This window comes from Athene cunicularia (assembly GCF_003259725.1).
Source record: "Athene cunicularia isolate RWA chromosome 4 unlocalized genomic scaffold, athCun1 chr4_part3, whole genome shotgun sequence".
Lineage (NCBI taxonomy): Eukaryota > Metazoa > Chordata > Aves > Strigiformes > Strigidae > Athene > Athene cunicularia.
In genome coordinates this window covers 21,785,503-21,813,005 of record NW_020799100.1, presented here as the reverse complement: position 1 = coordinate 21,813,005, position 27,503 = coordinate 21,785,503, and the positions used below count along the sequence as shown (strand labels likewise).

At 44.4% G+C, this 27,503-nt stretch overlaps 1 protein-coding gene across 1 annotated transcript in view; it reads right to left on the bottom strand.

Moving 5' to 3' along the window:
* The window catches only part of CHMP1B (charged multivesicular body protein 1B), a 39,294-nt gene that overhangs the window by 8,967 nt on the left and 2,824 nt on the right, over window positions 1-27,503 (bottom strand). Inside the window, exon 2 of the mRNA XM_026848823.1 lies at window positions 451-583. Within this exon, the coding sequence (XP_026704624.1) occupies window positions 451-583 (133 nt within the window). The remainder of the gene's footprint in view (window positions 1-450; window positions 584-27,503) is intronic.

The following is a 27,503-nucleotide window of genomic DNA, read 5'->3' as shown; positions in this document are numbered from 1 at the left end:
GTACTACCAAATCTAGCATATACTGTGTTTCCCCATTAGCGATATTAAAACTTGGAAAATGTTATTTAAGTAAGCCCTTGAAATTCACGCAATAAGGAGACCTACCAAGCTGCTTTACAATTATAATGCCACTTACCATCTAGATTCTAAGATGCAAGGTCATAAAAAATAAATTCAGATGCCAAACTGGCTCCTTTTAACATCAGACCTACTTCAGACTGATAAACACAACCAAACATTCCCACGAGGAACTGAAAGCCCTACTCTGCCAGCTATTACACTTTCACTCACACACCCAGAGTCCTCCACTCCCAGTGAAATGAAGAGCAGTTTATTGGCCTGTCTGGAACCTCACCATCAAAAAAAAAAAAAAAAAGCCACTGAGGAACAAGACAAATTAACAGTGTAGTCACAGCAAACCGGCTTGCCTGACCATGCCCGGGCACAAACCACGAGGCAGAGCTGGCCTTTCAAGCCACAGCGTGATCTCGGGTTTAAATGGCTCCCGCGGCTCCTTCCGAGCAGTCTCCCAGCCCTGGGTGATGGGAGCAATTCTGGGGGCCCCGCCAGCTCCATCATCTGACTTTTGGGGAAAGAATACTTAAGTCAGCAAGAGAAACTTTTCAAAAAGTTCAAGTCCTGCTTAAGCTGAAAGCTCTAAGACGACAGTAGAACGAGCCTTCATAGTGACTTTGAGCGACTGCATTAAACTGTTACTGACAGAGAATAAAGTATGTGCTGTAAAAATAACAATTAAAACCCCATACTCAAAACACTGTTGATGAAAGCTTCCAAGTTATATCAGTCTCTCTCAAACAAAAGTACAAAGCTTCAGAGGCTTCATTTGTGCCACCTTTTGATATCCCAAGAGGAAGATGCAGCAAGTATTCAGATGCTTAACAGTTAAGTGGAAGCACATAAAGCTAAACGTTATGAGGCACTTGAGGGTTCTTTAATACTTCAAGTATGTAAATTATTCTAGAAGTGTTTTTTTTTCCTTTAAAGTCCAGCCGTGCATCTCAGAGCTCTGTCAGCAACCTGAAGACATTAGGAAGCCTGTTGGTGTAATTGTTATCCTATAAACATCACAAGCTAAAAAAAGGTAACAGCCCTGTCTATACATCTAGGTTATCCATTAAGGTAGCTGTTAACACTAAAATTGCTGCTTGTATTTTACTTTGTTCCTTTAAAACCTGGGTCACTACCGCTCTCTGCAGCAATGTGTACTGCACTAAGCCCCAGATTAGGTCATTTACCAAACAGGAAAATACTTTTAGGTTATTTATTGAAGTAGGCTTCAGGTCAGAGACCAGAATAACTGGGTGAAACGCAGAGCCTCCTCCAGCCTCCCTCAGCCTCCTTCATCTTCCCCTCAGCCTCCCCCCAGCCTCCTCCAGCCTCCCCCAGCCTCCCCTCAACCTCCCTCAGCCAGCTGGAAGCACCAGCTGATAAAAATTATTTTTGTTTCTGGCAGCAGCTTCAGCTCCCGTTTATAAAGACATTTCGAAGAGTAAATTTTTGCTTTGTGGCATTCGAGGGCCACTTGAAGTATGTCCAGAGCAACCATAGCAACTTGGGCGAGTGATCAGTGCGTTTCACAGAGCGAGATGGTAGAGGAGTCCTTAAGGAAAAAAACGCAAAGCGTGTTAATAACTTTTTGAGGAGAGATACAAATAGATGAAGTTTTGGATCTGAGATCCCGAAATCTGGTGTATAACTGAACTGCTTACGCGTGCGTCCATCCGTGATAATCAATACTGTAGGAGTTAGGCTCATGGGTGGACTGGATAATCTTCAAGGTCTCTTCCAGCTGAGGTGATGCGGTGATTCTGTGAATGTAAAAGGTGACCCAGGGGCTGGCTGCCTGCGGGCAGGGCTCTGCTGAGCGGCAGGACGGGGTGAGCGCGGAGTGACGCTTTCACTGCGGCCTCCCCAAGCGTCCCCAGAATTGGTGATGAGGGGACGTCCCGAGCCACGCGTTTCCACACCATCCTGGGTTGATGCGTTTTACGCCTGGGGCTTCGGATTGGTGAAAAACGCCGACATCCCTCTGTTAAACCGCTCCGGTGTGTTGTGGGAAGGACTGCTGCTGGCTGTGAACTTGCAAGGTGCATTAAAGCATCTCAGTTAAGCCATCGTTCCCTACTCACCTTCTACGTGACATTTATTATTCTGTAGAAATTTCCAGAAAACACCCTTAGCCCTTTCTTTTTCAGTCTTTCTTCATCGCAAGCATTTTCCGTGCTTCATTTCTTGCAGAGAAACGGCTTCATACAGAATTGTGTTGGTTGTGCTGCTAATATTGTTTTCTGTTTTGTTCTCTATTCCTTCACAGAGGTTCATAATATTCTATTCAGTTTCATCATAACCCACCACTTGTCCTTGAATAGTAACGGGCAGCTCAGAACCTCTGTTTTATTTGTGAAATTAGATTTTTTTTTTTCCTCCATCACTGCACATCTATCTGCGTTGAATTTAATCTGGGATTTTTTTGGCCTGTCAGTCACTGTCTGCAGCTCTTCACAATCTACGCAGAACCATACCTGAGCAAAGTTTGCCACCTCGCTGTTCATCCCCAGTTTAAATAACATCCCTGCTAAGTGTGGCCTAAACCAAAATCAGACGGGATCCCTGGTCTGAGGAGATGCAATTTAAAGCCCCAGTCCTGTAGCCCCTTATGTACCTCAGGCTTAGTGACAGGCACTTTGTCATCCTCTGGGTGCCAATAAACCAACTCATTGTGTGTAAGTTTAAGCATGTAATAATACCAATAATAACTGAGGAGTGAGGATCTTACTAGTGAGAATTTAAACTCGAGATTTGAAAATATCAGATAAGAATTTGTTAAAAAATCAGGGTCATATTTATTTGGTTTGGAAAAGATGGATAAGTTGATTAGATATGCCTTCTCTTTTTTTTTTTTTCTCCCTGGAAAAGTATCTAAAAATGATTATTTCATATTTCCAATTAGATTCTGATACAGAAATGTTACTTGCCAGTTTCAAAATAGCTCGGAATATTTTTATTTATATCAAGAGGGTTTAATATAAAATACATTTATGTTTGTATTACCAAAATATAAAATAAACAAGGTATGAAACCGTACTAAGGAGGCAGGGAAGTACATTATACCCCTATTTTTTTTTTTTTTTTTGCTATCATCTCCTCAACTCACCAAACCTTAAAAATGTGTTTAAGCTTCTGTAAACAAACTTTAACCAAACCAAAAGGGCAATGGGACCGGTTCAGAAGTTTAAAGATAAAGACGTGTTCAACTGCTGCATAGTGCTATAGTTTATGCTACTGCATTTTTCTCTAAAGCTAGGCTATGGCACAGCACGGGATATATTTGTGTCTATACATCCGTGCACAATCTTGATATATGGAGGGGAAGGATAACACAGACAAAAGTTTTGTATTGGCCTTACGTATAATTTATTTATACTTTAATTAAAATATTCTGTTCTTTTTTTTAAGATTATCCCCTCTGAGGATATGCTGTTAAGTTTCATTTCAATTCTAATAAAATACAGTATCAATATACAGTAATAATTTTTTTTAGTGATAATAACTTTTAAACCTGACAAGCAAATAATGTAAAATTCTGATGCGCTGAGGCAACACTGAAAACTGGTAACATCAGATTTTTCTGTTGCTACCCTTTCTTGTCTTCCAACAGCAAAGGAAACCGATGGGATTACTTTTCAAAGGAAGCAGAATGTAATTCCATGAAGCTATGCAAACGAACTGTAAATCCCACGCAGTATTTCTATAAATTTTGCGTCCCTCCCCTGAATTCCCCGCAGTGTGTCCTACCTGCAGCTGTAGGCTATTCTGGGATAGTGCGATCTCTGCTCTTCCCTTTGAGGCTGAGCAGAACAGAACTACACTAAGTTGCAGAATTTTAATACAAAAAAAAAAAAAAAAAAAAAAAAAAAAAAAAGCAAAATAGCCAGAAAAAAAGCTACTGATTTAACACCCACTGGAGTTACTGGAAGAACTTTCACTGCCTTGCGGTTAGTGCAAATGTTCACAGGAACAAGGTTTATGTTCTGAAGAACAGAGACTTTAATCTTTAGAGCACTGAGGATGACCTATATAAAGCCTTGAGCACAAGTTTGATACCAAACTGTATTTTTATCATATTTATCAAAAAGTCCCAAAGTTCTGCAGTTAATTGCACGTATTTCAGTGTTCCCTAAGTAGAAGATACCCCACTAAGCGTGCAACATTTCTCTTTGGGCCACTTGGAACACAAAGATCAGACGTGAGTTGTGTTCGCTCTTGAGTTGCTGGAGATGCCGTTTTACAAGCTCGTGACAGTCCGCTTTAATAAGTGGTAGTTCCTCCAGCACGTTAAATTATTTTCTTGAGTCACCTTGCTGAGTCACTCCGATAGCTTGAGATGCAGGTTTTTTCCTGATGGTGTATCTTTCAGGCAGAAGTCGTTAATGGGAGTGCTGCGATGTCTAATCATTAAAAGATTGAGAGTCAGAATCAATAATTTTGAAAGAGCTAAGGAGGACTCTCATTTATTATACGTTAACAACAGCATAACTTTATGCACGGACCTCTTCTAAGACAAAGACCCGCACCCGAACCCCACTTCTCCAAAAAAGAAAGAACAAAATGACAACAGCATTCATCATATCTACTAAACTGCTCAACACTCGGAAAAGAGCGAGAAAATAAGATCTTCTGCCTTTGAATTTACTGCGAGATAGAACATAATTATAGGAACAGAACTTCCAAAAATAAAGTTCACAAGCATATCGTTAGCTGAAGGGCTTTTTTCACCCTTCAGATCACTTTAAGAGAATGTATTTATGATTGCCTCCAGCTTTTAATTAAAGAACTATTTTTAGAAGCATGAAGTAAAATGAATACTTTTAGTAAAAGCTATACATCCTAGTTAGATACAAAATACAGATTATATGTGTTAAGGTTTAATTTTATTTTTTTTTCATTGCCTTTTATTTCTTTAGATAGATAGGGCTAGACTCTCACCTGCCGGCGTTCCAAACAGCATATCAGCCATTTACAGCAACTGAGGAGTTGGGATTTAATCTTTTATGATATTAAAAGAGCTCGAGTCAATCATTTATTAACTTTCAGCTAAACGTAAAGTAAATCTCTGTGTCTGTCCCTGTCCCAGAAGCACATTGGGGGAGTTAATAATCCTCCTGGTATCATTCCCAGAAGCACAGCTGCCATCACACTGGTTGACTCTCACCTCCTCTGGCAGCAACAAATGGGAAAAAATCAGCTCTCTGGTGATGGAAAGTGGCACAGTCTTGACATCCCACATCTGAGAAGTGTCATAAGCTTTATTTCTGGTAACACTTGACTTATTCAAAACTGACAGCTACTCGATCTAAAAGCTAAAATGTATTGTTATTCGTACCAAACCCGTTTCTGCTCCCTGAGTTCAAACCCTAACTCATGGTCGGGCCTTGCTTACTACAGGGTAAATGTAACTACGGTTCTCAGAGTTAAATGCACTGTATTTTAGAGGAGTACAACTTGCAGTTAGACTTAGACCAATATATACTGGGTTCAGCTTTGGGCCCCTCACTACAAGACATTGAGGGGCTGGAGTGTGTCCAGGGAAGGGCAGCGAAGCTGGTGGAGGGACTGGAAAAAGGAGGCTGAGGGGAGACCTCCTGGCCTTACAACTCCCTGACAGGAGGGTGTAGCGAGGTGGGGGTCGGTCTCTTCTGCCAAGTACCAAAAGACAGGACACGAGCAGAAGGTCTCAAGTTGTCCCAGGGGAGGTTTAGACTGAATATTAGGAAAAATTTATTGACTGAAAGGGTCATCAAGTGCTGGAACAGGCTGCCCAGGGAAGGGGTGGAGTCAGTACCTCCATCCTGGGAGGTATTTAAAAGACGTGTAGATGTGGTGCTTAGGGACGTGGTTTAGTGGTGGACTTGGCAGTGCTGGGTTTATGGTTGGATTCAACAATCTTAAAGGTCTTTTCCAACCTCAATGATTCTGTGATTTTTCTCTTCAAGACCTGGTCTTCCATGTAGGGTTTTAGGTGTCATTCATCATTGATGAACTATCAGACCAGAGCTTTTATTTCTTTAACAGATCTTTCTGGCTAACATAACTAGGCTAATCCTGCTCAAACCTGAAGAGTATTCTTGCTGGTGTATTGACTGATTCACTTTGAGTGCCACTAGCCATCAGAATAGGGAAGCAACTGCATTTTTCAAATGGAACGTGTAAAACTCTTTATAGTGTTCAAGTAGTCTATGTGAATGTGAAATCATCTGTTTATTACACAAATAAATATCTAAGATTCTGATTTTTCTTCCAAACTGAGTATAGTCTTTTAATGTCTTAGGGCTGGTAATTGGAAGCCTTTAGAAGTGCTGAAAATTGGACAGTGCTAAGAAGGTTGATGTTCACTACTTCCATCAGAGGAGGCTTTCTTCAGGTACCAGAATTATTAGTAAAAAAATGCTGATTTGTTACATCATAGCTTGCTAAGCTTTCAAACATGAAATCACATTTTTTCTTCATGACAATGAACTTATTTCCCAGTCTTAAACACAGATATTTGTATTATTCATAAATAGGGTGTTCAGAAAAGGTATTGCAACAGGAAATTTAATCCTGCTTTTTAATAATTCAAGTCTGTATTTATTTATTAGGATCATTCTGTGTGCCTCCTGAATTCTTGATATAGTCACTCGGATTTCTTAGAGAAGCCCGTGAGCGTTACTTAGCTGTTGCTTTTTATGGGAAGACAGCAGGAATAAAACATTTTGTTACTTCTGAAAACACCATATAAATCCATTTATGAATTAAAACCTTTCATTCCTGGACTTAGAGCCAGAACAGGAAGTTTGAGACTGGGTCGAGGAGCCCTGATTTACCTTCTTAGGTGAAGGTGGGGGCTTTTGGGTCAGTGTAGGAGCGCCGGCCCCATGGGCTGGAGCGGGCACAGCGGCGCTAGGCAAGGCGGCTCGCTGGCTGCGTGGTTAATACCCTGTTCTGCCAAAGCGTCTCAGGCAAAACCCTGCCAATAAAGGGATGTATCAGAACTGACAGCTTCCTCATTTACCCCCACCGTGCGAAATTCATATATGAATAGCTTGTAGATGTGGTAATAATGTAGGAGTACTTATAGCAAATGAACTGTAATAAGTGTGGCAGAAGACACTTCTGAGCAAAGCTAGTAACAGTAATTATTCTAGCTTGTGTCTCGGGAGTCTGAATTCATAATGATAAAGATTGCTGAGTCCTGACTGTAAAAGCTTTGAAATACCTCCCGGTGACAGACACGCGGTGACTAGCAGCTGCACTGCTCTGTGTTTCTAACAGGAGAGGTGCCTGTAAAGCACCTTTTCAGGGGATGCGAAAAGATGCAATTATGGTGTAGGATTTTCTTACAACTCCCTGACAGGAGGGTGTAGCGAGGTGGGGGTCGGTCTCTTCTCCCAAGTACCAAAAGACAGGACCCGAGCAGAGGGTCTCAAGTTGTCCCAGGGGAGGTTTAGACTGGATATTAGGAAAAAATTATCCATGCTCATAAGTTATTCTTAAAGCACTGGTTCGCGGAAACAAGTCGTATCGTCTGTGGTTTTAAAACCAAATCTGTGGAGAGACGTAGCAGAGATTTAACATATTTAATAAAGAATTAACTGTGAGCAGACTGCTCCTGCGTGACCAGCCCTACTGAAATCAACCTCCGAGAAGCTTGTGCAGAAATTCTCATTAGTAATAGTTACTTAAATGAGTAAGGTTTTCCAGGGTCAGAAACAGACACTGGATCATTGAATATCCAATTTTTTTTTTCTATAATATTACTGGAACTCACTAATTAGGACATGATTCAGAGATGGCAGCAACATTAGATAAATTCTATTAGAGTGATCATCGACTTTGAAAAAAAAGCTTCATTTCAGTCATGTCAAAGAGATGTAAAACTGACCTGATTATGCACAACAGTGTTAGAGAACAAAGCAGCACAACCCGCTCAGAAATAGGAGCATACAACGTTTTACCTCGATCAAACCTGACAAAGTATAAACCAGATTCACAGAGCTGACACAGGGGGGAGCCAACCAGGCTCCAACCTCTTCAGTGCTGCTCAGGACAGAAGCTAGCAGAGCCGAATTCCCACTTAGATCTCTCTTCCCTTTTGACTGCTGAAAAAAAATACCCGTCTGGTGCTGGGCTCCCCTCTGCCTTTCCCATTTTCTCCAGAACACAAACCTCCTGCAAAGCTGAGCAGTCACAAAACGATGCACTGCAACTGCTTCCCTTCCTTTTCTCTTACAAGGTCGGTGGCCCCAGAGATAACTTGGGTGCGATTTCGTGTCCTTCCTCTAACGTCCTGCAAGGGCATTAGAAGGAAAAACAAAGGTGAGAGGGAGAGGACTGACAGACACCCCCGTGAAATCAGTCTGCCTCTGACTTCACTGCTAACTTCTCCTAGTAAAGAGCCCGGGGGGATTTCGAAAGATACAATCAAGCAATGAAATCCTCGCAGACCAAAAAAAAAACCAAAAACGTGTTAGGACCATGGCACCACCAGAAGAGAAGATGTTCTTTAAAAGCTGGATGTTAGCTCAAGTGAAATTTATCATCACAAAGTTCAGAGGGCTGAGAAGTTTGAAGAACAAGCTTAACCACCTGCGAAAGATTGCAAATTATTGCTTCCTAACTTTAAAGCGGTAAAAGTCTAGAGAAAGTAGCCTATTATTGACTTTTTACTCTCTACATTTATTATTTTCTTTTTTTTTTTTTTTTAAAATCCCTTTTTTTTTTAAAAAAAAAAAAAGAAAAAAAAAGCTCTTTAAATGGCTGGAAGGTTGTAAATGAAATATTGCCAAAGAACCTCAATCATTGCCATGGCAACATTGTGGTTGTGGTTGTATCACAGGAAAAAAGAGATTTTATTGCTTTGCAATTCCTTGGTCGGCTCCATGTCAGCGTACAGCGTGTGAAGTCCTCGAATTCCTGTCGACTCCATGGGAGGCGGATTTCACCCCAAGCACCACGTTGTTTAAGTGTAGTTACGCTAGAGTACAACATTTAACTGCAAAAGTGAATGCTTTAGGTGGTCTTCACTCCTTCATCCACCTGTTACTTCTGATCTTATCTGCAGATGGTGTGGCTTATTCTCTACTGAGTCCTGGTGCTTTTAAGAAGATTAAACTGCAGAGATTTTAAGGATTATTGACCTGTTTATTATCAAATCCTATCAGTGTTGCAGTGATTAAGAGACAAGCAGCATTACCAGGGAATTACATTTTACCGGGTTTTTTTTTTATTCCTGACACGCATCACTGAACTTTCACGACTGAAAAAACACAAAGAAATTTGGACAAACCGCATTACCCAGCATTTGTCTTCAGCAACCTAAGTTAAAATATTTTTTCTGCTGTGGGTGCAGATGTGGAGACATACCAAAATGTTGGCAGAGACTGCAATGAAACTTGGTATTTCATATATTTGTAAACCTTTTCATTATAATATCATCCTGAAAGTATATTAAAATATATAAATTGCATATCCTCTTCGTTATTTCGTTTGAAATTTACTATTTCAAGGCAAATTATACCAGCTGAGACTTGATAAATGCTGATCTTGCAGCTGGGGGGAATCTGCAGAGCCACAGTCCAGTGCCATTGCTGGAGCACGGGGATAATTTGGGTCATCCCTGGACATTCCTGCAGGAAATTGCCCATGGGAGAGGCAGAGATTAAACCCTTATGGTTCCACACTTTAAAGGTCCGGGTGCAGGGATTGATCTGAGGGGAGCACAACACATTGCATACAAAGATGGGGAGAGTCCTTTCCCCCCGGATACATTTTCCCTCAGCAAAAACGAGGCAGCTTCTGTTTCTCCTCACGCTGCTGTCAACCATGGCCGTCGCAGCTGGGGTGTTTGCACAGAAGCTACAGCATTGGCAATCGGCTTCTGAATTTCACAACCATTTAAGGTTTTCTTTTTTAAATTAATTGGAGATCCAAGTACAAGCCCAGTGCTTGGAAGACAGGCAGAATTCTGTCGCAGCAGAATAGCAGCGTGGTGCTGTTTTTCCAGATTAAAAGGTTGGAAGGGGACTGGAAATACATCTTAAATGCCCCGTCTTCCCTGAGAGATCCAGTGAACAAACTCTTTTAGTTGTGTTACCCTTAGGTGCAGTTCACTCCCTCACACAGCCAGCTTGCACTGCACGCTGCTGCAGGCGGCCTCCCAGCTTCTCTCCCGTGCTCTGAGCAGCTTCCCTGCCGCCAGGCGTACAAGGACGGCCAGGCCTCGCCAGCTCCATCCACGGGGAGCCTCCATCCACAGGGAGCCTCCATCCATGGGGAGCCTTTGTCCGCAGGGAGCCTCTGTCCGTGGGGAGCCTCCATCTGTGAGGAGCCTCTGTCCACGGAGAGCCTCTGTCTGTGGGGAGCCTCCATCTGTGGGGAGCCTCCGTCTGTTGGGAGCCTCCATCCGTGGGGAGCCTCTGTCCGCAGGGAGTCTCCATCTGTGGGGAGCCTCTGTCCATGGGGAGCCTCCATCCATGGGGAGCCTCTGTCTGTGGGGAGCCTCCATCCGTTGGGAGTCTCCATCCATGGGGACCCTCCATCCGTTGGGAGTCTCCATCCGTGGGGACCCTCCATCCGTGGGGAGCCTCTATCCGTGGGGAGCCCTCCTGGCGGGATCCCTCCCCACGGCTCTCTGGCCAGCTGTCATGCTGCCAGCGGGGCGGAGGGGACGCGGCCCTGCTTGGGCCGGCTTTCCCCTCAACCTGAATGCCATGTGTATAACACGCTGACACAAACTACCTGTGCCATGCTGCTGCGCTGCCTGCGGGCTTTTCCAGTTCGGCTCCATTTTAGTAACTCTTCAGCTGGCCAGAAGCTGTATTTTGGGGGCCGAATGAGACATCACTCATGGGAACTCGGTGCTAAGACCCTCCAGCCTGTCTCATCTAGGAAAAAGAAACAGCGATAATTTTGACATTTGAGTCACTGGTATTTGGCATCTGAATGACCTGCTCTTTGAAATGAATAAAGCTGTTGACTAATCTCTGAACTATCGGTACAGACCTTCTGCCTCTGTAAAATGAGGAGGAGTTTGCTGTATCCTGTGTTTTTGAAAGATCAAGATGCAACTGTTGACTTTGTCCAGACGATAAAATGTTAAAAAAATTGGTTTACCTTACTTCAGACAAATCATAGATTTCCAGTACCGACTGCTTACTTCTCGTTAGGCTGAAGTCACCCTGCACAGCCGCTGTTTCTGAATGCTTGCCTCCTGCTTTCGGCATCTGAATTCTTGATATGTTCATTTTAGAGCCTCAGCCATTTTGTACTATCAACTCTCAATTCTCAAACCTCTTCCAAAAGAAGCAATTTAAACTCTACCTCCTGCTTCCCCCCATCACCTCCCCTCCTACACAATCTCCATCTCATCTTTGATGCAGCAAACATTTATTTTTCCTTAAATTTTATTGAGTTGTGAATTATATGTTCCCCTCTCCATAGCACTTCGGAGAAATAAAACTGACAAACTAAGCTGCACAGGAGGATGAGCTAGAAAGGAAGTGAACTGAAAATATGAAGAAAAAAAATCAGAATTATTAAATAAAAGTGCTGAAGAACTACAGCAGAATTCAATTTCCAGACATGATGGTGGTATATGGATTTGCCATTTTAATGCATACACTTACAGGTGCTGATGGCTTTTAGGACAGGAATGAGGCAAGGAGGTTTCAAATATTCATTACATAAACAAAATTTTCCCTCTCTGTCCATGGTGTTCCAGCTCAGTCTTTCTCTTGCTTTTATTCTTCCCTCATCACACCCCCCTTCTGGTGTTTTGTTTTTGTTTTTTTTTTTTCCCCTTTCCTATGTGCTTTAACATGCAGGGACAGGCCAGTATAGTAGTTGTCACAGGTCAGTTGTTTATGAGCTCATCAGTGGGGAATGTTACAAATAGTTAATATTTGCTTGATGCCTTTCAGCTAAGCCCACAGAAATAGGTGTCACTCTTCATGTTTTGTACGAGGAAACAAAGGCACGTTTTATTTTCATGACACTTGAGATCCCATGTGGCGTAAACCTCCCAAGCGTCGGCTCTTGCTATAAAATGACTCTTTTCTAAAATGCATTCAAAAGTAAGTACAACTTTACCACTAGGTATTAAGTTCATAAACACAGCTTGCCTTTTGTTCTCCTGATGATCCAATCCTATCATTTTGACATAGCAATAGTTCTGCTCTACCCAATGAAATTCTCACCTTACGTAGTGGTTGCAAGACCAAGCCACATCAGCTCCTGTGCGTTCGCTCGTGAACTGTGACGCCAGGAGTGCGTGGCGCTGACGATCAATTGTAATCACAATAATTGATCTGTACCCTTAGTCATTCCTAATGTCAGTCACGCATGATGCACAGGAGAAAGTAAATGTTAAAAAGAAATTCAGGGGATGGAACATTAGAACAAGGAAATCTCGGTATGATACAAACACTACGGAGAACTTTAATGCTGTGGAGAAGAGCGTTGTAATTAAAATGCGGTTTTCTTAGCCGATGCCAAGTAAAAGCAATACAAGGATTTGACTCACATTGTATTTAACGTCTACATACAGCAGAAAGAAATTAAAGTGATAAAGCTATTAGGGAATGTGGGATACTTGCTAGCCAACGCATTTAAACCTCTCTGAAGCAAAAGCAGTTGGCTAGAGAAGACTGAATGATGTTAGCCGTGGGGCTGAGCCAGGCAGCTTGGCCTCCTCGATCTCTTCTGATGGAGGAACACTGGCACAGGAGCCTGCACACCTTGCCCACTGTCTACTTTGCTCTTCTACGCACAGCAATATTCATTACAGCAGATGGACTCTGAAACTGAGAATTACCGATGGCCCAAATGATGGGGACACACCAGATTTCCATTGCCAACGGTTGGCAGCTGCAGCGAGTCAAGTTCAAAGAGTTAACGACAAGGTGTAATTAGTCCCGGTTCATTGTGGAGAGCTGATGGCAAAATATAGCTCTGCCCGCTTCCTACACTTGGGTAAGCGCGGAGGTTCTGACTGTAGGGGGTCTGTACCCGTGGATGTAAAAAGCCTTATTAATCTAGTCAATTTTTTGTGCCACATTCTGTGTGATTATCAATCACAAAATAAGCATTGCCACGTTTCAGTGCGGTCGCTGTTAGTATAAGGCAACAGGAGACAATGGGGTTGCCAGTCGTGGTGAGTTAATATGAATGTTGCTCCATTCAGAACCGAAGCACCGGTTCTTCTTTCACAGAGATACTTCTGAAATATTTTGAGTTAAAAGATGCTACTGGAAGTGGACAAACCTAAATTTCTGTTCCACAAAAAGTTAACCAAAAATTGTTCTCATTTAGTGTGAGTACCAGAAATTACAAAAGTACAACATTTTCCACGGAAAGGAGAGTAAAAAAATTTGTATTTTAGAAAAAACTCAGGTTTTTTTTTTTTTTTTTTTTTTTAATTTCTGTTTGTTTTGGAAGTGTTCAAGGCCAGGTTGGATGGAGCTTTGGGCAACCTGGGCTAGTGGGAAGTGTCCCTGCCTGTGACAGGAGGTGGAACTGGATGATCTTTAAGGTCTCTTCCAACTCAAACCATTCTGTGACTCATTCTACGACAGACATTTCAAAACCTCCTCTTAGTCATATTTTATTCTCTTACAGCATTGTAGACTTTCTTGTTGAGGGAAACACAACACTAAAAGCAACCTGAAGGAAGAAAGTGCCCGCAGCTTCCCTTTTGCATGGATGGATGACGAGGGAAGGACAACCCTGCAACTTGGAGGGGAGGCAGCACTGTCTGCCCCACACAGCTGAGCTATTCTGGATGATGCTCAAGAGAAGGAGGAAATGTCGGCGGAGCGGTGCACAGAGGCGTTCTGTCATTCTGTCTTGGCCTTTTCTGTGACAGCTGAAGTAAAGAGTGGAGGGATGCAGAACTGGGGAAAAAAAAAAAAACAAAACAAAAAAAACCAAAACCAAACCAAACAACAAATTTGGGAACAGGAAAACTTACGGTGCTTTGAGTCAAACTGGTCATGCAGCAGTTTCATTTTGTCACAGCTGGTATTAATCTAATAACAAGCTGCATAAATTTAATCAGAAGACCCTGGAGTACATAGCATCAGTGCTAAGCAAACAAATAACCCCCCAAATCCCTGAATTGCCGTTTAGTCGTTCTTCTAGAAGACCAGAGTGCTTGTCGACAGACCCAGTGACGACAAATAGCTTTTCTTCTACATGGCACGCTGCAAATACCTTCACATTTTGATCCGTAATTCACGTGCAACCAAACCATATTTTTGTGGCTAAAGAACAGGTTACACAATTCCAACCAGGAGACTCTACAGATGTCAGGATTTTGTGCGTGTTAAGAATTTAGTCCTGCAAGCCTGCAAAAATTGATGGTGATAGGCCCGGGCTGACCATTGCGCGGGTGCTTTTCGGGTTGGGATATGCCCAGCAGCCTTTGTGGGAGCCCGTGTGGGCTCTGCAACCCCCAGCTTTTCCTGAGAGATCCACCCCCTCCTCGGGACACTGTTCCTTGGTGGGAAGCGGCGTATAGCTGAGGATCAATGCTGAGAAACAGAATTTATCTGCGTATACTGCCCAGCTTGTGCTTTTACAGATAGGTTTGTAAAAGGGCAGGGCTGGAGGCAGCAGCAAATGAGTACTCGGACTGTGGATGGCCAGTGCTTCCCTGTCACTTCAGTAATTCATACAGGTGACAGTCTGGGGGGGGGTCACACAAGATGAGGAACATGCTGATGGTAGGTGCTAAAGCAGCACCTCGCGTTACTGGTTCAGAGGTGCCTGGTGCCCCTTCCCAAAATCCTTCTGCACTCTTTCCTTCCATCTCTCCTTTGAAATGTCACCTTCTCCTTCAGAGTTTCATAGAGAGAAAACTCCTTCCAGTATGGACATCATGTATATGAAGTAGCAGAGGGATTTCTCCTGTCTCTTTGGAGAACAATGAAGGAAACCCAGAATGTAAACCCTCTGTAACTTGGATGTACTGTTTAGGTATTCAGACCTCACCTGCCAGGATCTGAAAAGCAAGTGGCTGGAGGGCATAAAGGAATCAGTTCAATAAAACCATTTAAGTCTCCAATACCGGCATTAATTATCTGATTCTCTACCTCTGAGGGCCACCAGAGCAATGCGCTTGATTTGAAAATGAAAAGAGGTCACCCTCTTTAAGTATAAGTAAGGTAAAATATAATGGCAAATGGATTTATGGGGGAGCAACCCACCTGCTAACACTTGAGAAGGCTGCTGAGGCCCTTGAGAGCCGCTCGCTGTTCCCCAGAGCTCGCTCCAGCTACAGGAGCTTGCTTGTGGGTCCCATGGGCGGTGAAATGAAATAAGCTGTGCTTATGTGCAACGTGTGTGTCTGCGTGGTCTTGCCACGATAATTGCAATCAGGATTTTTCGTGCTCCCAGGTTGTGTCGTTTTCAGAAGAAGCGGTGTAAATCTAAGCTAGATCTTTTTGAAAGTCTGTGATACAGTGAAAACCAAAGGACCCTACATCACTGAGGTGTTTTTTTTAAAAAAAATAAATTTTGCTCCTGCTCTATTACCATGAACTCACTGAATAAGCTTCATTTCCAGCTTATCTCTGCCAGTAAGACTGACACAACCATCTACTGAGCTATAACGGTGGTGTTCTGTAATGGGATATTGATAGTCAATTCAAAATAAGGACATGGGGTTTCACTCAAATCACAAACAGACTGAAGAAAATAGACTGCCAGTTCTCAAAAAGAACTGAAAGTTTATTTCTTTCCAAAAATGCTTCATTTCTTTTCTTAAATAGATTAATATTTAGACTTTGAAAATACTCTGTCAACCACTGAACAAATGAGAAGCCCGGGACAGATTTAAGGAGAACATTAAATTCAGTTAATGTGGCAGGGAAATGAATTTTCTCCTGAAAAAAAAAACCACAAACCCAACCACTAGAGGAGATAGGCAGCTAAAAAGAACCTGCATAGAAATAAAAATTACAAGTTTATTTATTTAAAGAAATGAATGCTCCTTTCAACAGTAAATCACTACAATACCCAGGGATGGCCCTACCAGTTTAACAGGTTGTGTAGCTCCGGTTGAAGTCAGCCATTGCCTTGGAGGAAGACAAAGGACCTCCAAAGGCTCACGGAGACGGCAGGTCACAAAAACTTTTATCTGGAATAGCATATTTTTTCAAATGAAAAATATATTTTTATGTCCTTGCTTTACATTTTTGCATTTTATTTGGGGGCACTCTGGAGAAATGATCATATACAATAATTTTAGGGGTTTTCTTTTTCCTGGTTTTTCCTCTTTTTTCACAGCTGCCTTATGTTTCTCCAGGTAGCTGTCTCCTCTGCAGAGCAAATGACACTGTAAAGCTAGGCTGACTAAACTACCCAAAGTTTTTTGATGCTTCAGGAAGTTTTAATCTGTAATTATTTGCTCAGGGTGGGGGGAAGAATGTTACGTATTTTTAAAATCAGTTTTAAAACAGATGAAATTGGTCACCTAAAAACAAAAACAAAAACAAAACCCACCCATTGTTTTTGCAGCAAAAGTACAAGTGACAGAGCAGAGGGTGTCCTGGGAGAAGACACAAAGACACCCCAGGACTCGTGGGACACACCGTGGGTCTCGTCGCTTCAGTGTGGGACGGAGAGTTGATTTGTCTTGTTCTCTCCCAGACTTCACCATTACAAATCTGGTTTGTAATCATGGGGAGAGATCTCTAATCAGAGCTGTGCTCGGTGCCTCTCATCCTCGAGGCAGCCTTGATGTCACAGTAATGGAAAGAACAAACCAAGACAATTCAGCTTGCATAAGCTTTTGATCCTAGCTTTCATCAGCCTTCCTGTTTTCAACTCCCTGATAGAAGAAAAGGAACAAAATAAAATGTACCTATACAAAAAAAACAAAGTGTACTTTGACGATGTCAACGCAACTGGTGTGAATATTAGTGGCTCCTTCCTGCATAATCAAGTGCTGAGGGGTTTCAAACAATGCCAGAGATCTCTGACCGTACACAGGCCAGAAAGCCCAAGCCTTCATGTTGCAGATTTACAATAAATATAGCACCATTTAGTTGGACTCTTTTGGATTCTCTTAAGCAACTTTTATGTTTCCTCGCTCTACAGGTGAAAAGCAATACCAAGTGGTAATAAAAACCAAATTTATTGTTGTATGTAAAGTTATACACCAGATGGTACTTGCTACTAGTTTGTTTTGAAGAATGGCTTTTAAAACCTCGATTTCAAGTGATTCCTAACCAATAATCCAACAGCTTGAGCTTTCTATGAAGCATTTCCTGGTGGGCATCTTGTTTCTAGCTGGAGAGTGGTACCAAAAGGTAACACATGCTTTCACTAGGCCATTACTTCGCCTCTGGTGAGGAGCACAGAGGCGTTACATGGCCGTGGCTGGCGAGGTGGATACACAAGATTTAGCAAGGTGGGTGCCCTCCAATGCCAGCTCTCAACAAGGAGGTGTAACTGAGAAAACACCGTTTCTCAGCGCCCGAGGACTGTGGTGTTGTATTATTAGAAAACTTGTGTTACAGCTGTGCCTCCTGAGCTGTCAGAGGTTGGTTGGACTCTCCGAGTGACTAAAACCGCTGTTTAACAGCTATTTCACACGATGCAGCTCACACCATCTATCTTCAGCTCCTTTGCTGGAAGTAATTTTCTTCCGGAGTTTAGTTTTTCACAAGACTTTCTGAAAACACGAAGGAGAAAGCAATATAAGAACAAATAGGCACCTCTCATCCACAAGAACACAATACATTGCTCAGGAACTGCTCGGGGCACGTGGTGGTATCGCGGTTCTGACCAGACAGCGATCATCATTCTGATGATGAGCTTCGTCATTCTGATCAGCCTTTTCCATTACAAATAAGTATTATTGCTTAACAGTCAATATTTTTTTTTTTTACTGATCCCAGCGTTCTGTCATAGCCTCTTGGGAGGATCTTTCTGCTTACTAAAGGAAAGCTGCAGGTTTCTGTTATGTGCAGACTGGTGGGGATTGGTGAAAAGCAGGAATCTCTACAGATAAATCAAATAAGAACATCCTAAACCATTTTGCTAGCTCCTCACAAAGCAATTGCTGTGTGATCAGTCTCGGAAATCATATAGGAATTATTACAGTGAAAGGATAGAGCATCTGGACTTTTTTTTTCCCCCTTTATTATTTGATGGTTGGGTTCTTTCTTGCTGGGCGAAGCAATAAACCCATTTTACAGTTCCGTCAGCTTCACTGCAACAGGTTGCAGCCTGTAAGAAGAGAGCTGTGAAAGCTGCCGGCAAGCATAACACCTCTCATTTGTGCACAGCGCTATATATTTGTTTCACATTTGCAGGCCTTGGTGAGCGGGAAGCCCTGCGTAGACATCTCATGGTCTGGGAAAGGACCAGAGAGGGTGAGGGAAGGAAAAGTCACAGCCTGCCTTGTGCTACAGCTGCCCCATCCCGTGGCTCAAAGGCCCCTGCTGAGCTGGAGGTAACTCCGCTTTGGTGGCCGAGTCGATGTTTGCTGCCCTTTTAGCCTGGTGCCAATTTTAAAAGACCCAAACTGCTCAAGAAATAACTCTCCAAGTGGTTATGTAGGGTCTGGTCCTGGTGTGAGGCATCTCCTGAGTTCCCTAGTCCTTTCATCTTCAAGGAGGAGATAGACACGGGGCTCAGAAAGAGAAGGTTGGTTGCATCCCTGGGACAGCACATTAATTTTGTGCAGGGAGAAGGAGAAGGCCCTTTTCTTTCATTTCCTTATCATCTGCAGCGGGGAAAAGCCAGTGGAAAGCAGGAGGCCTAGATCAGCCTCACCTTCTCCTCCTCCAGCATCCCCAGCAGAGCAGCAGGACGCAGCAGGACGCAGCAGAGGGGATCCTTACTGCTGTACATTTTAGATCTCAGCAGAAACTACCAAACCTCTCCCAGGTTTAGGGCTGAACTGGCAGTCTCCCTGTCCCACAGGCAGTCCCGCCGCTGCGCACACTGTCCCCCGCCGCGGTTGGCCCGTGCCGGGGGGAGCTGGCAGCTGACAGCTCACGTGGTGGATGCTGTAACGGTGCTGCCGAAGAGCCTACGTGACGGCTTTATCGCTCCGGGGATTAAGAAAGTTTTGCTACCAGGCCTGCCCGTGCTTTACTGAGAATTTAAAAGACGTTTTCTCGATGATGATGATGAAAACAAATCTTCCCTCTCTGCACAGTATTTGTCACAAAGGTTTTTCTCTAAAGCTCTTGCTCTGTATCTGCCATTCTTTTTGATTACTACAATATTGCACAACGTGGTAAATACTAATATCAAGCTCCAATGCAGCTCTTTACACACAAAACCCATAAAACAATTCTTTGTGGCACATGAATACTACTAAAGAGCCTTGCTGCTTCGCTAAGCCATTTCTCTGTTAAAAATACCATGAAATCTGATCTAAGCTTTTTCCACTTTGCAAATGTGGAAACTACTAACGTTGTTCCTTTCTACCCCGGTGACTCATGCGCTGCTGGCGTCATGCACCGAAGCGGCAGCTGAGCTCTGAATCAGTGCGTGCAGCCCAGCTGCATACCTGTCACCCCCGGCAGACCGCCTGCTCCATCACCGCCCGGTCACTCGGTGACATCGGCCCCCACGGCCTCTGCTCTGGGGCTGGGGCCAGGGCACGGGCGAGCCCCCAGCCTCTGCCCCTGCTCCTGTGCTGCCTGCGGGGAGGGCTGGGAAGGGCCATCTCGGCTCTTTTTCCCCTTTACGTATGAAGTAGAAGTTAGGATGGGCATGGCTGAGATGGGAGTGGATCTGGCTCCAAGTTATCTTCTAAATCAGCAGATTTAGGAGGGGCTGGAGCACCCCCTGTGAGGACAGGCTGGGAGAGTTGGGGGGTTCAGCTGGAGAAGAGAAGGCTCCGGGGAGACCTTAGAGCGGGTCCCAGGACTGAAAGGGGCTGCAAGGAAGGGGTGGGGACTCGTCATCAGGGGGGTAGGGATAGGACGAGGGGGAACGGTTTTAAACTGAAATGGGGCAGATTTAGGTGAGATCTAAGGCAGAAATTCTCCCCTGTGAGGGGGTGAGGCCCTGGCACAGGCTGCCCAGAGAAGCTGTGGCTGCCCCCTCCCTGGAAGGGCTCAAGGCCAGGTTGGACGGGGCTTTGGGCAACCTGGGCTGGTGGAAGGTGGCCCTGCCCGGGGCAGGGGGTGGCACTGGGGGGGCTTTAAGGTCCCTTCCAACCCAAACCGCTCTGTGATTCTGTAAATGCTTCCTTCCTTACCATTCACTCCCCCAAATTTTTTGTATGCCTTCCTGCTTTTACTGCTGCTCCTTCGCACAGGTACCCTTTGGGGTTGTATCCTGTTCTCATCCCCCCGTCCCTCTCGTAGAAAGAAAAATTTAAGAGGCTGCTTGACTCCGGAGTCATGAATCCACAGATGCCATGAAGTCACCATCAGTACTTCAGAAGTCCTGATCCTCGAGACATTTTTATGGGACCTTTAGTCTTGCTCCTACTCTTTGTAGCAGAGGACAGCCGAAGGCTGAGAGGGTACGACCTCCTGTGGTGCCCAAGGATCTTTTTCTGCAGGAGAAACCTTTCAGTGGATAACATGAATTTACAGCCAGCTGGTGCCGTTGGAACAGCACCAACGAGTAGAGGATGTCACGAAACTCACAGGCGAGACACGCAGCCAGGTGTGGGCACATCTGGGGATGTTCTCTCCAGCCAGGCTGCAGAACGACCCCTGGCACAGGTCCCCGTGTGCTGCTCCTCTTCCTGCGTCCCCTCAAGGGCTCCGCCGTGGCAGGAAAAACCCAACAGCAGGAGATCACCTGCCCTGGAGGCTGACGGCCAGAAATTTCATGACGTAGTTTGAGTACTGATGCAGGAAGGCATTTCAGGAGCTTCTCTGCTCGTCTGCAGTATTTAGGCAGGATTTCATTCTCACGCCTCAGGTGCTCCAGAGTGCCCTACACACACAGATTATTTGAGCTTTCCTAGGAGAGAAGATTGGATTATCAGCTAAACAAGCCCGATCAGGTTATGCATTTCGGTGCAGTTTTATTTTTGTCCCTACCACCACTGGGATATGTCTGGAGGGGCACATGTATAAAACCACCAGGATTTGCCATAGAGGGAGATCTTGTTATAAAGCCCAGACGTTTCTTAGGTGTAAATATTTGTATTTGGGAGGTGATGAAGGAGTCGGAGGTGAAAGGCACACACAGAGCTTGTCTTTCCTTCTGAGAGGACGGTCAGGAAATAGAATTTTTCTGAGCTTCCCAGCTGCCCATCAGTAACGAATTACTGCTTGTTCCCGTTTAGCCCAGCTTGAGCTGGTCTGACTATATTCCATTGACGAGTGCCCTGAGATTAGTTCAAGTTGCTCCAGACTTCAGTGTGCTGACGTTGAAGGAAATAAACAGAAGTAATTTGCTGATTCACCATAACAATTTTCATAAAATATGAGTCAGGATTTTCTTCTCTCTTGTACTGATGAAATTAGGTTAGCATGCTTTGCTGAGCACTTAGCTCTACTATGTGTGCTCCCAGTAGCATCTAATAGTCCTGCAGTATATTTTTGGAAGTATAACCAGATTTATGAGGCCACATCTCCTCTGCTTCCCAATGAACTGACATTCACCATTCTATGTCTTGAATTAGAAGCCTCTTCTTCACTCCATTATATAGTCATGATGCCAAGTGGATTTTCTGCAGCCTCTCCTCTGTTGGACTGTCAAATCTCCATTTAAATTCCGTGCTTACGTGGGCTTCACCAGAACTGGAGAGCTGGAGCAAAGTTTGCTGAATGTCCCAGGATCCACCTCAAATTACAGAGGAGGGAGACACGTTTCTCATTCATCTTAGAGCAGGGTCGTCTTCGCAGATCTTTCCCAACGCGCCCGCACACGTGTGTTACCCCTTCGGCGTGTCTCGCAGTGAGACAAACCTTCCGCTCCTTCCGATTTTGACGGTGTCTTCCTAGTTTCCCACAGCTAAAGAAGCTATTTCAAACTGAAGTCGTTACTGTAGAAAATGACATCAGCATTTAAATAGATTTCCTGAGGAAATGGCTTAATGGTCATTTTTATAGCTTATTTTGCACTTTTAAACTTTTTTTCCTCTCTGGCCAAAGGTCAAGAAATTATTTCATACAGACCGGAGCTTGAGCATCAGTACAGGAAAAGAGCTAATTCTGACTAATCTCATGGTTTTGATGGGTTTGATTAATTTTCATTCCAAGCACCCATGGCAGAAGAAAAAGTGAATTGCATTCTGTCTTCAGAGAGACCTTTTTGGATGAATGAAAGCAGTCTCCACTTCTAGGTTCAGGCAATAAATAAACTTAACAAGTCTCTTTACATCTAAGAGTAAAACTCCATAAAAGGTAGCAGGAGCTATAAAAATTCTGACCTCACTGGACTTCTCTCCTTCCACTTTCTTTTAGAGACATTTACACATGAAGAGGTTCTCAGTGCTTTTACTTGGTAAGATCTGATTTTCCCTCTGTAGCTACTAAATTGAAAAAAAAAAAAAAAATGCATAAACAGTATAAATTCTTTCCAAAATCTGGCCGAGTGCTCCATGCAAGGTGCCCAGTGATGAGAGGAAGAGCTTGCAGTGCTCTGACAGTCGTGTGTGCAATCTGCTAGCTTCACCCTGGCGGGATGGAAAGGAAAATTTCTTACAGTTATATTTCCCTTTTTGTGTGCGTACATGCAAAAGTAAGTTCCTAGTTAACCTGGAAAGGGCACTTTCCCTCGCCGTGCTGTCTCAGAAACATACGCTTAAAATTAAGGCCACGGGGATTTTTGTTTTCTCAAATGATTTCCTCTGAGACAGAATATGCATCATTCATGACAAGAAATTCGGGAGTTTTGGAAGGAAAACGTAGTCCTGCGATGGAATTTTCCCAAGGTAAAGATGATTTTGTTCCACCTCGCTGAACTGCAGAGCGGAGAGCTAAATGCGCAGGATATCTCAGATCTAAATACACGTGAGAATTGGGGAAGTGTAGATCAGGATCTGACCTTTACGGTTTCAAGCTTGGTAATCTTCAGCATTTTGCAACCACCTTTATTGCTGTCACAGTTTGAACTTGTTCTGCACATCAAAATCCCTGTGAAATTTGATAAAATCTGAAAGTAGGGCTGGCCCTCGCCATCGCAGTTGAGGATTTAGGTGCTGTTGTTCCAGCAAAACCTGACCTTGCAAGAGGGTTATCCACTGCATGCTACGGACCTTGATCTCTGCATTCATAAAACCCGATAAAGGGCACCGTTCCAAGGCTCTGTGAAAAACTGGCTGTGCTTCTAAAATTTTATTCAGCAAGAAATCAGTGCTGTGCGTCACTGGTCAAAAGATGACTAAGCTCTGGTTATAAATGATATAAACGATAAGGATTTACAGTGAGATTATCCCACTTCTTACTCCTATTGAGTAATACCTTACTTCTTAAGCAATTAATTAGAGATAAGCTAATATTTAAACTAGGTGTTTGCTGGAAAGCTTTGCTGATGAGAAATGTATTTATGTTAAGTGCTTTCATGAATTAGTGCCAAAGTAGGAGGAGGCAGCAAGAGAGCATTTCTTGTACATCACATCGGCAGAGAAGACCTGTCCTCAGAGGTTACCTTTAAAATCCTCATTTCCAAAACGAAGGGCTCTGGGTGAAATCCCGGCTTTACTGAACCCAGTAGCAAAAGTCCTAGCAACCTCAGTGGCCCCAGGATTTCATCAGACAGACAGATCTTCTCCCTCATTCAGTCTCCTGCCACTTTGCTAAGTGTTGAAAAATACGTTGCTGCCAGCCCTGTGATCATGTCCCTGCTCTGCCTGCCCATGGCCATTCGCAGCAGCCTGGTGACATCACGGTGGCACAGATTTACATCTGCCTCCCCAAAAATGCGCAAAGAGGTGAAGGCACGATTCCAAGAAAATCCAGCTCTCCCTGCCTGGCACTAAATTAGGTTTATCAGCCATCGAACATAAGCTTTTCTCTGTATGTGAAACACTGTTCCCTCACCCAGCCGTACCACGATGCTGGCAATTGCCTGGTGATATACAGTGGGGAAAAAAAAAAAAAAGAAAGATACATAGCTCTTCCTTAGTAATTCAGTTTTCAAAGTGCAGTAGAACCATTAACTAATTAATTTGCGCAATTAATCACGCAATAGCTACACACAGTGATTGGGCAGAGCTGTGGGCTTCATCCTGGCAGGGGCTGAGTGTGCAAACTCATGTCCTGTTCCTCTCTCTGACTCGGCTTGCTCAGGGCCACTGGCCTCCGGCTCGGCTGCGGTGGCCCAGAACCAGGCAACTGGAAAATACGGTTATTGTAGCTGCCAATTGGTTTGTGTTTGGAGTTTAGGAGGGTTTGGGAAGTTAGAAAAGTCTCATTACCTTTTTAAAATTTGACAACTAGGAATATAAACTAATATAATAAATAATACTATGATATCAACTCACTTAAATATAAATACTTTGACAGCTACGAATATAAACTAATATAAACTCGCTTGGTGCCTGTGATATAAAATGAAGTTGGCTCGTGGGCAGGATTCTTTAATTACAAAGTGCTTTGTAATTGCTGCAGTTGCTTTATCACTGGAGTCATAAAGCTGTTCTCAAGAGGAAGTAGTCATTGGAGACGTTTTTAAGGGCCCTAAAGAATAACAGCTGGTTTGGGGATTTTTATGCTTAACGAGGGTCTTATTTCATTGCTGCGGATTCTTTTGAGATAAAAAGTTAAAATCTTGCTTTGGCGTAATACCCGAGAGCCAGCCGAGAAGAATCTGGGTGCTGTAAGTTACAGACACAGCTATTTAAGGTCATTATATATATTTTCCTATGATAAAATGCAGCTTAAAATACTTCCATAACCTTTTTTTTTTTTTTTTTTTTTTTTTTTTTTATGAGTCACCGTAGTACTCAATCTGCAGTTTTTCAAAAGTAATCATGGCTTTCCCATTTGGCATAGCTGCTCAGAGCAGTGAAGTAAATTATCTCTCACTTGAGTTCTGTGCACTCGGACACTGCACAGCAGGAAATGTAAGGTATTTAGTATTACAGTGGACCGGAAAGGACCAAAAAAGGCACAAATGCCATAACTTACGCAGGATTTTATTCCAGCCAGCCAGTTAAGTGATCAAAAATAGTAAATTTTAATTGGAAAGCCTGGCTTTCTAAATCTGCTGTTTAAAACCAGAACCGAGCCGGTGACATTGCACATAAAGGAGCGTATAGAACGTGTGTGGAGGGGTGGAGGGAGCTCCTGCTCCAGGGCACTGCGCTGCGGGAGAGGCAGGATTCGGGGCTCGGAGTGGCCGAACTGCAGGTGCTGGTGCTCCCCACGCTGACTTCTCGCAGCAGCTTTAGCCAAATCACATTAATCCTTCTGTTTGCATCCCTGAAACTTCAGTTTTCCTCGCTGAGATTCCCTTGGCAACTTTACAGCCTCTTGCTACGCACAGTATAAAAATATCTCTCTATATGTGTACGTATCTAACCAGGCGGGGGGCTGACCTTGGCTGACCCTTCCTACCACTCCTCTAATACAAGGAATGAGGCCAAACCCACCTGCTTTTCACACAAAAAGGATCTCCGAATCAAAGAAGCGTTGTAACATTTCTCGGGGTTCACGAGCTGAGAAATGGGTCACTAGAGGACGAAAACCATCTGAACTGCTGGGGTTTCAACCCCGAGCCCCACATCAAGGTTGACATATGGTTGACACTGGGTTCCTGGTCCCTACACTCCGTCGGGTCTCCAACCCCTTTCCAGGCTCCCACACCTTTTCAGTCTCTACTTTTTTATAGCATCTGCCCCCCTCCAGCCTCCAACCCCTTTTAACCCTACACTTTTTTCCTGGTCTCTACCCCCTTTACAGTCTCCCACTCCTCTTCAGCCTCCACCTGTTTCCTGGTCTCTACCTCCTCTCCAACTTCCCACCCCTTTTCCACCTCTCATCCCTTTTCAGCCTCCACTTTTTTTCTGGCCTCTACCCCCCTCCAGCCTCCCCCCCTTTCTCAGCCTCCACTTGTTTACTGCTCTCTACCCCCCTCCAGGTTCCCACCCCTTTTCAGCCTCTGACCTGCTGGGGTTTCACCCCCAGCCCCACACTGATGCTGACATCTGGGTGATCCCCCAGCCCCTCCCAAAGCGGGGGGAGTTTCCCTTTAGGCTTCCCCCCAGGGTGGGCGCCCTGGCAGACAGAGCCGTTGGGTAAAGGAGCCCCGGGGGTCCCGCGGTGAGTGACCCAAGGTCAGGTGTGCCCCAAGGGATAACAGGTGGGACCCCTGGCAGGAGGGGCAGTGTCTGTGTGAGGGGGACGCCCTGGGCAGAGTTCCCTGCTGGGGAAGGACCTCCCGCCTCCCTGGACTGGGCTCCAGGCAGGTCTGGCCTTTGTAAACCCGGGCTGTGCGGAGATTCAGCGTGTGGCTTCCTTGGTCTTATGCGTTTGTCTTGTTGACCTGGTTGTCTCCCGTCCCTTCCATAGGAGACTGCATGTCACCAGTTACCCCCCATTGCTGGCTGTGCGGTGTCGTTGTTGGGGTCACTGGGGTTGACGTCGATTATGTAGAACCTGACTGACTTGTTTGTACCCCCAGCGCTCACCCGTGTGCGGACCCTTTTGCATCAAATCCAATCTGGCTATTGGTTCATCCTGATGCTGCCTGTGTCCTTTAGGCTCAGCCTGATATCTGGCGCAACACCATCTGCCCCCAAGTGACTGGGACCTTCCTTCGGCGGGTGCGGGGTTGACGGTGTCACCAAAATTGGGAATAAACCTCTTAACCCCAACGCAGCATCAAGCAGCAGATATTTGTTGGGCGCCGGGTGCGTGGGGGATCATTCCTCCTCACGTGCACACCCTGAAACAAAAGTCCATCCTTTACATTCCTTAAATACGGGAATATTCATACATTTTCCGAGAACTCTCTGCCTTTTCACTATCAACTACCTTTACATAAAGTTGGTGTTGCAAAACCACGCTACACACGTGCGGGGGTCTCGGGTGGTCGTTTGGGGAGTTGCCCCCTACTCCTTTTTCCCTTTTATGGTCACGAGTCTTTTGAGGACAATTCCTTCTCCTCAGACGTTTCCCAACAATATTGTCGGACCAAGATGGTTTTTTTGGCCTTGAGCAATTCTGCCAGGACGCACCGATTCGCAGGGTTAGGGCAGCTTCTTTCCACACTTTAATCACTCAGGCTTCGTTAAATACAAAGTTAAACAGTGTGTGATTTTTTAAAAATACAAAACAAAACAAAAAAAAAACCACCCCAAAACATTGGTTTGAAATTCAACATTTCCACCCTTGTGAGACGGCCAAAGCGCGACCTCTCTGGGGGTCTCCATCGGATTGCGTAACTCTGAGAATACTGTCGGCTTGCAGGTACGGCCCGTTGGCTCAGGGTGCCCATATGAGCGATAACCGCCCGTTTCTCTCATCGCTAATTGTTACAGGCCGCGACTTGCCGCCGTCAGGCCGCAGCGC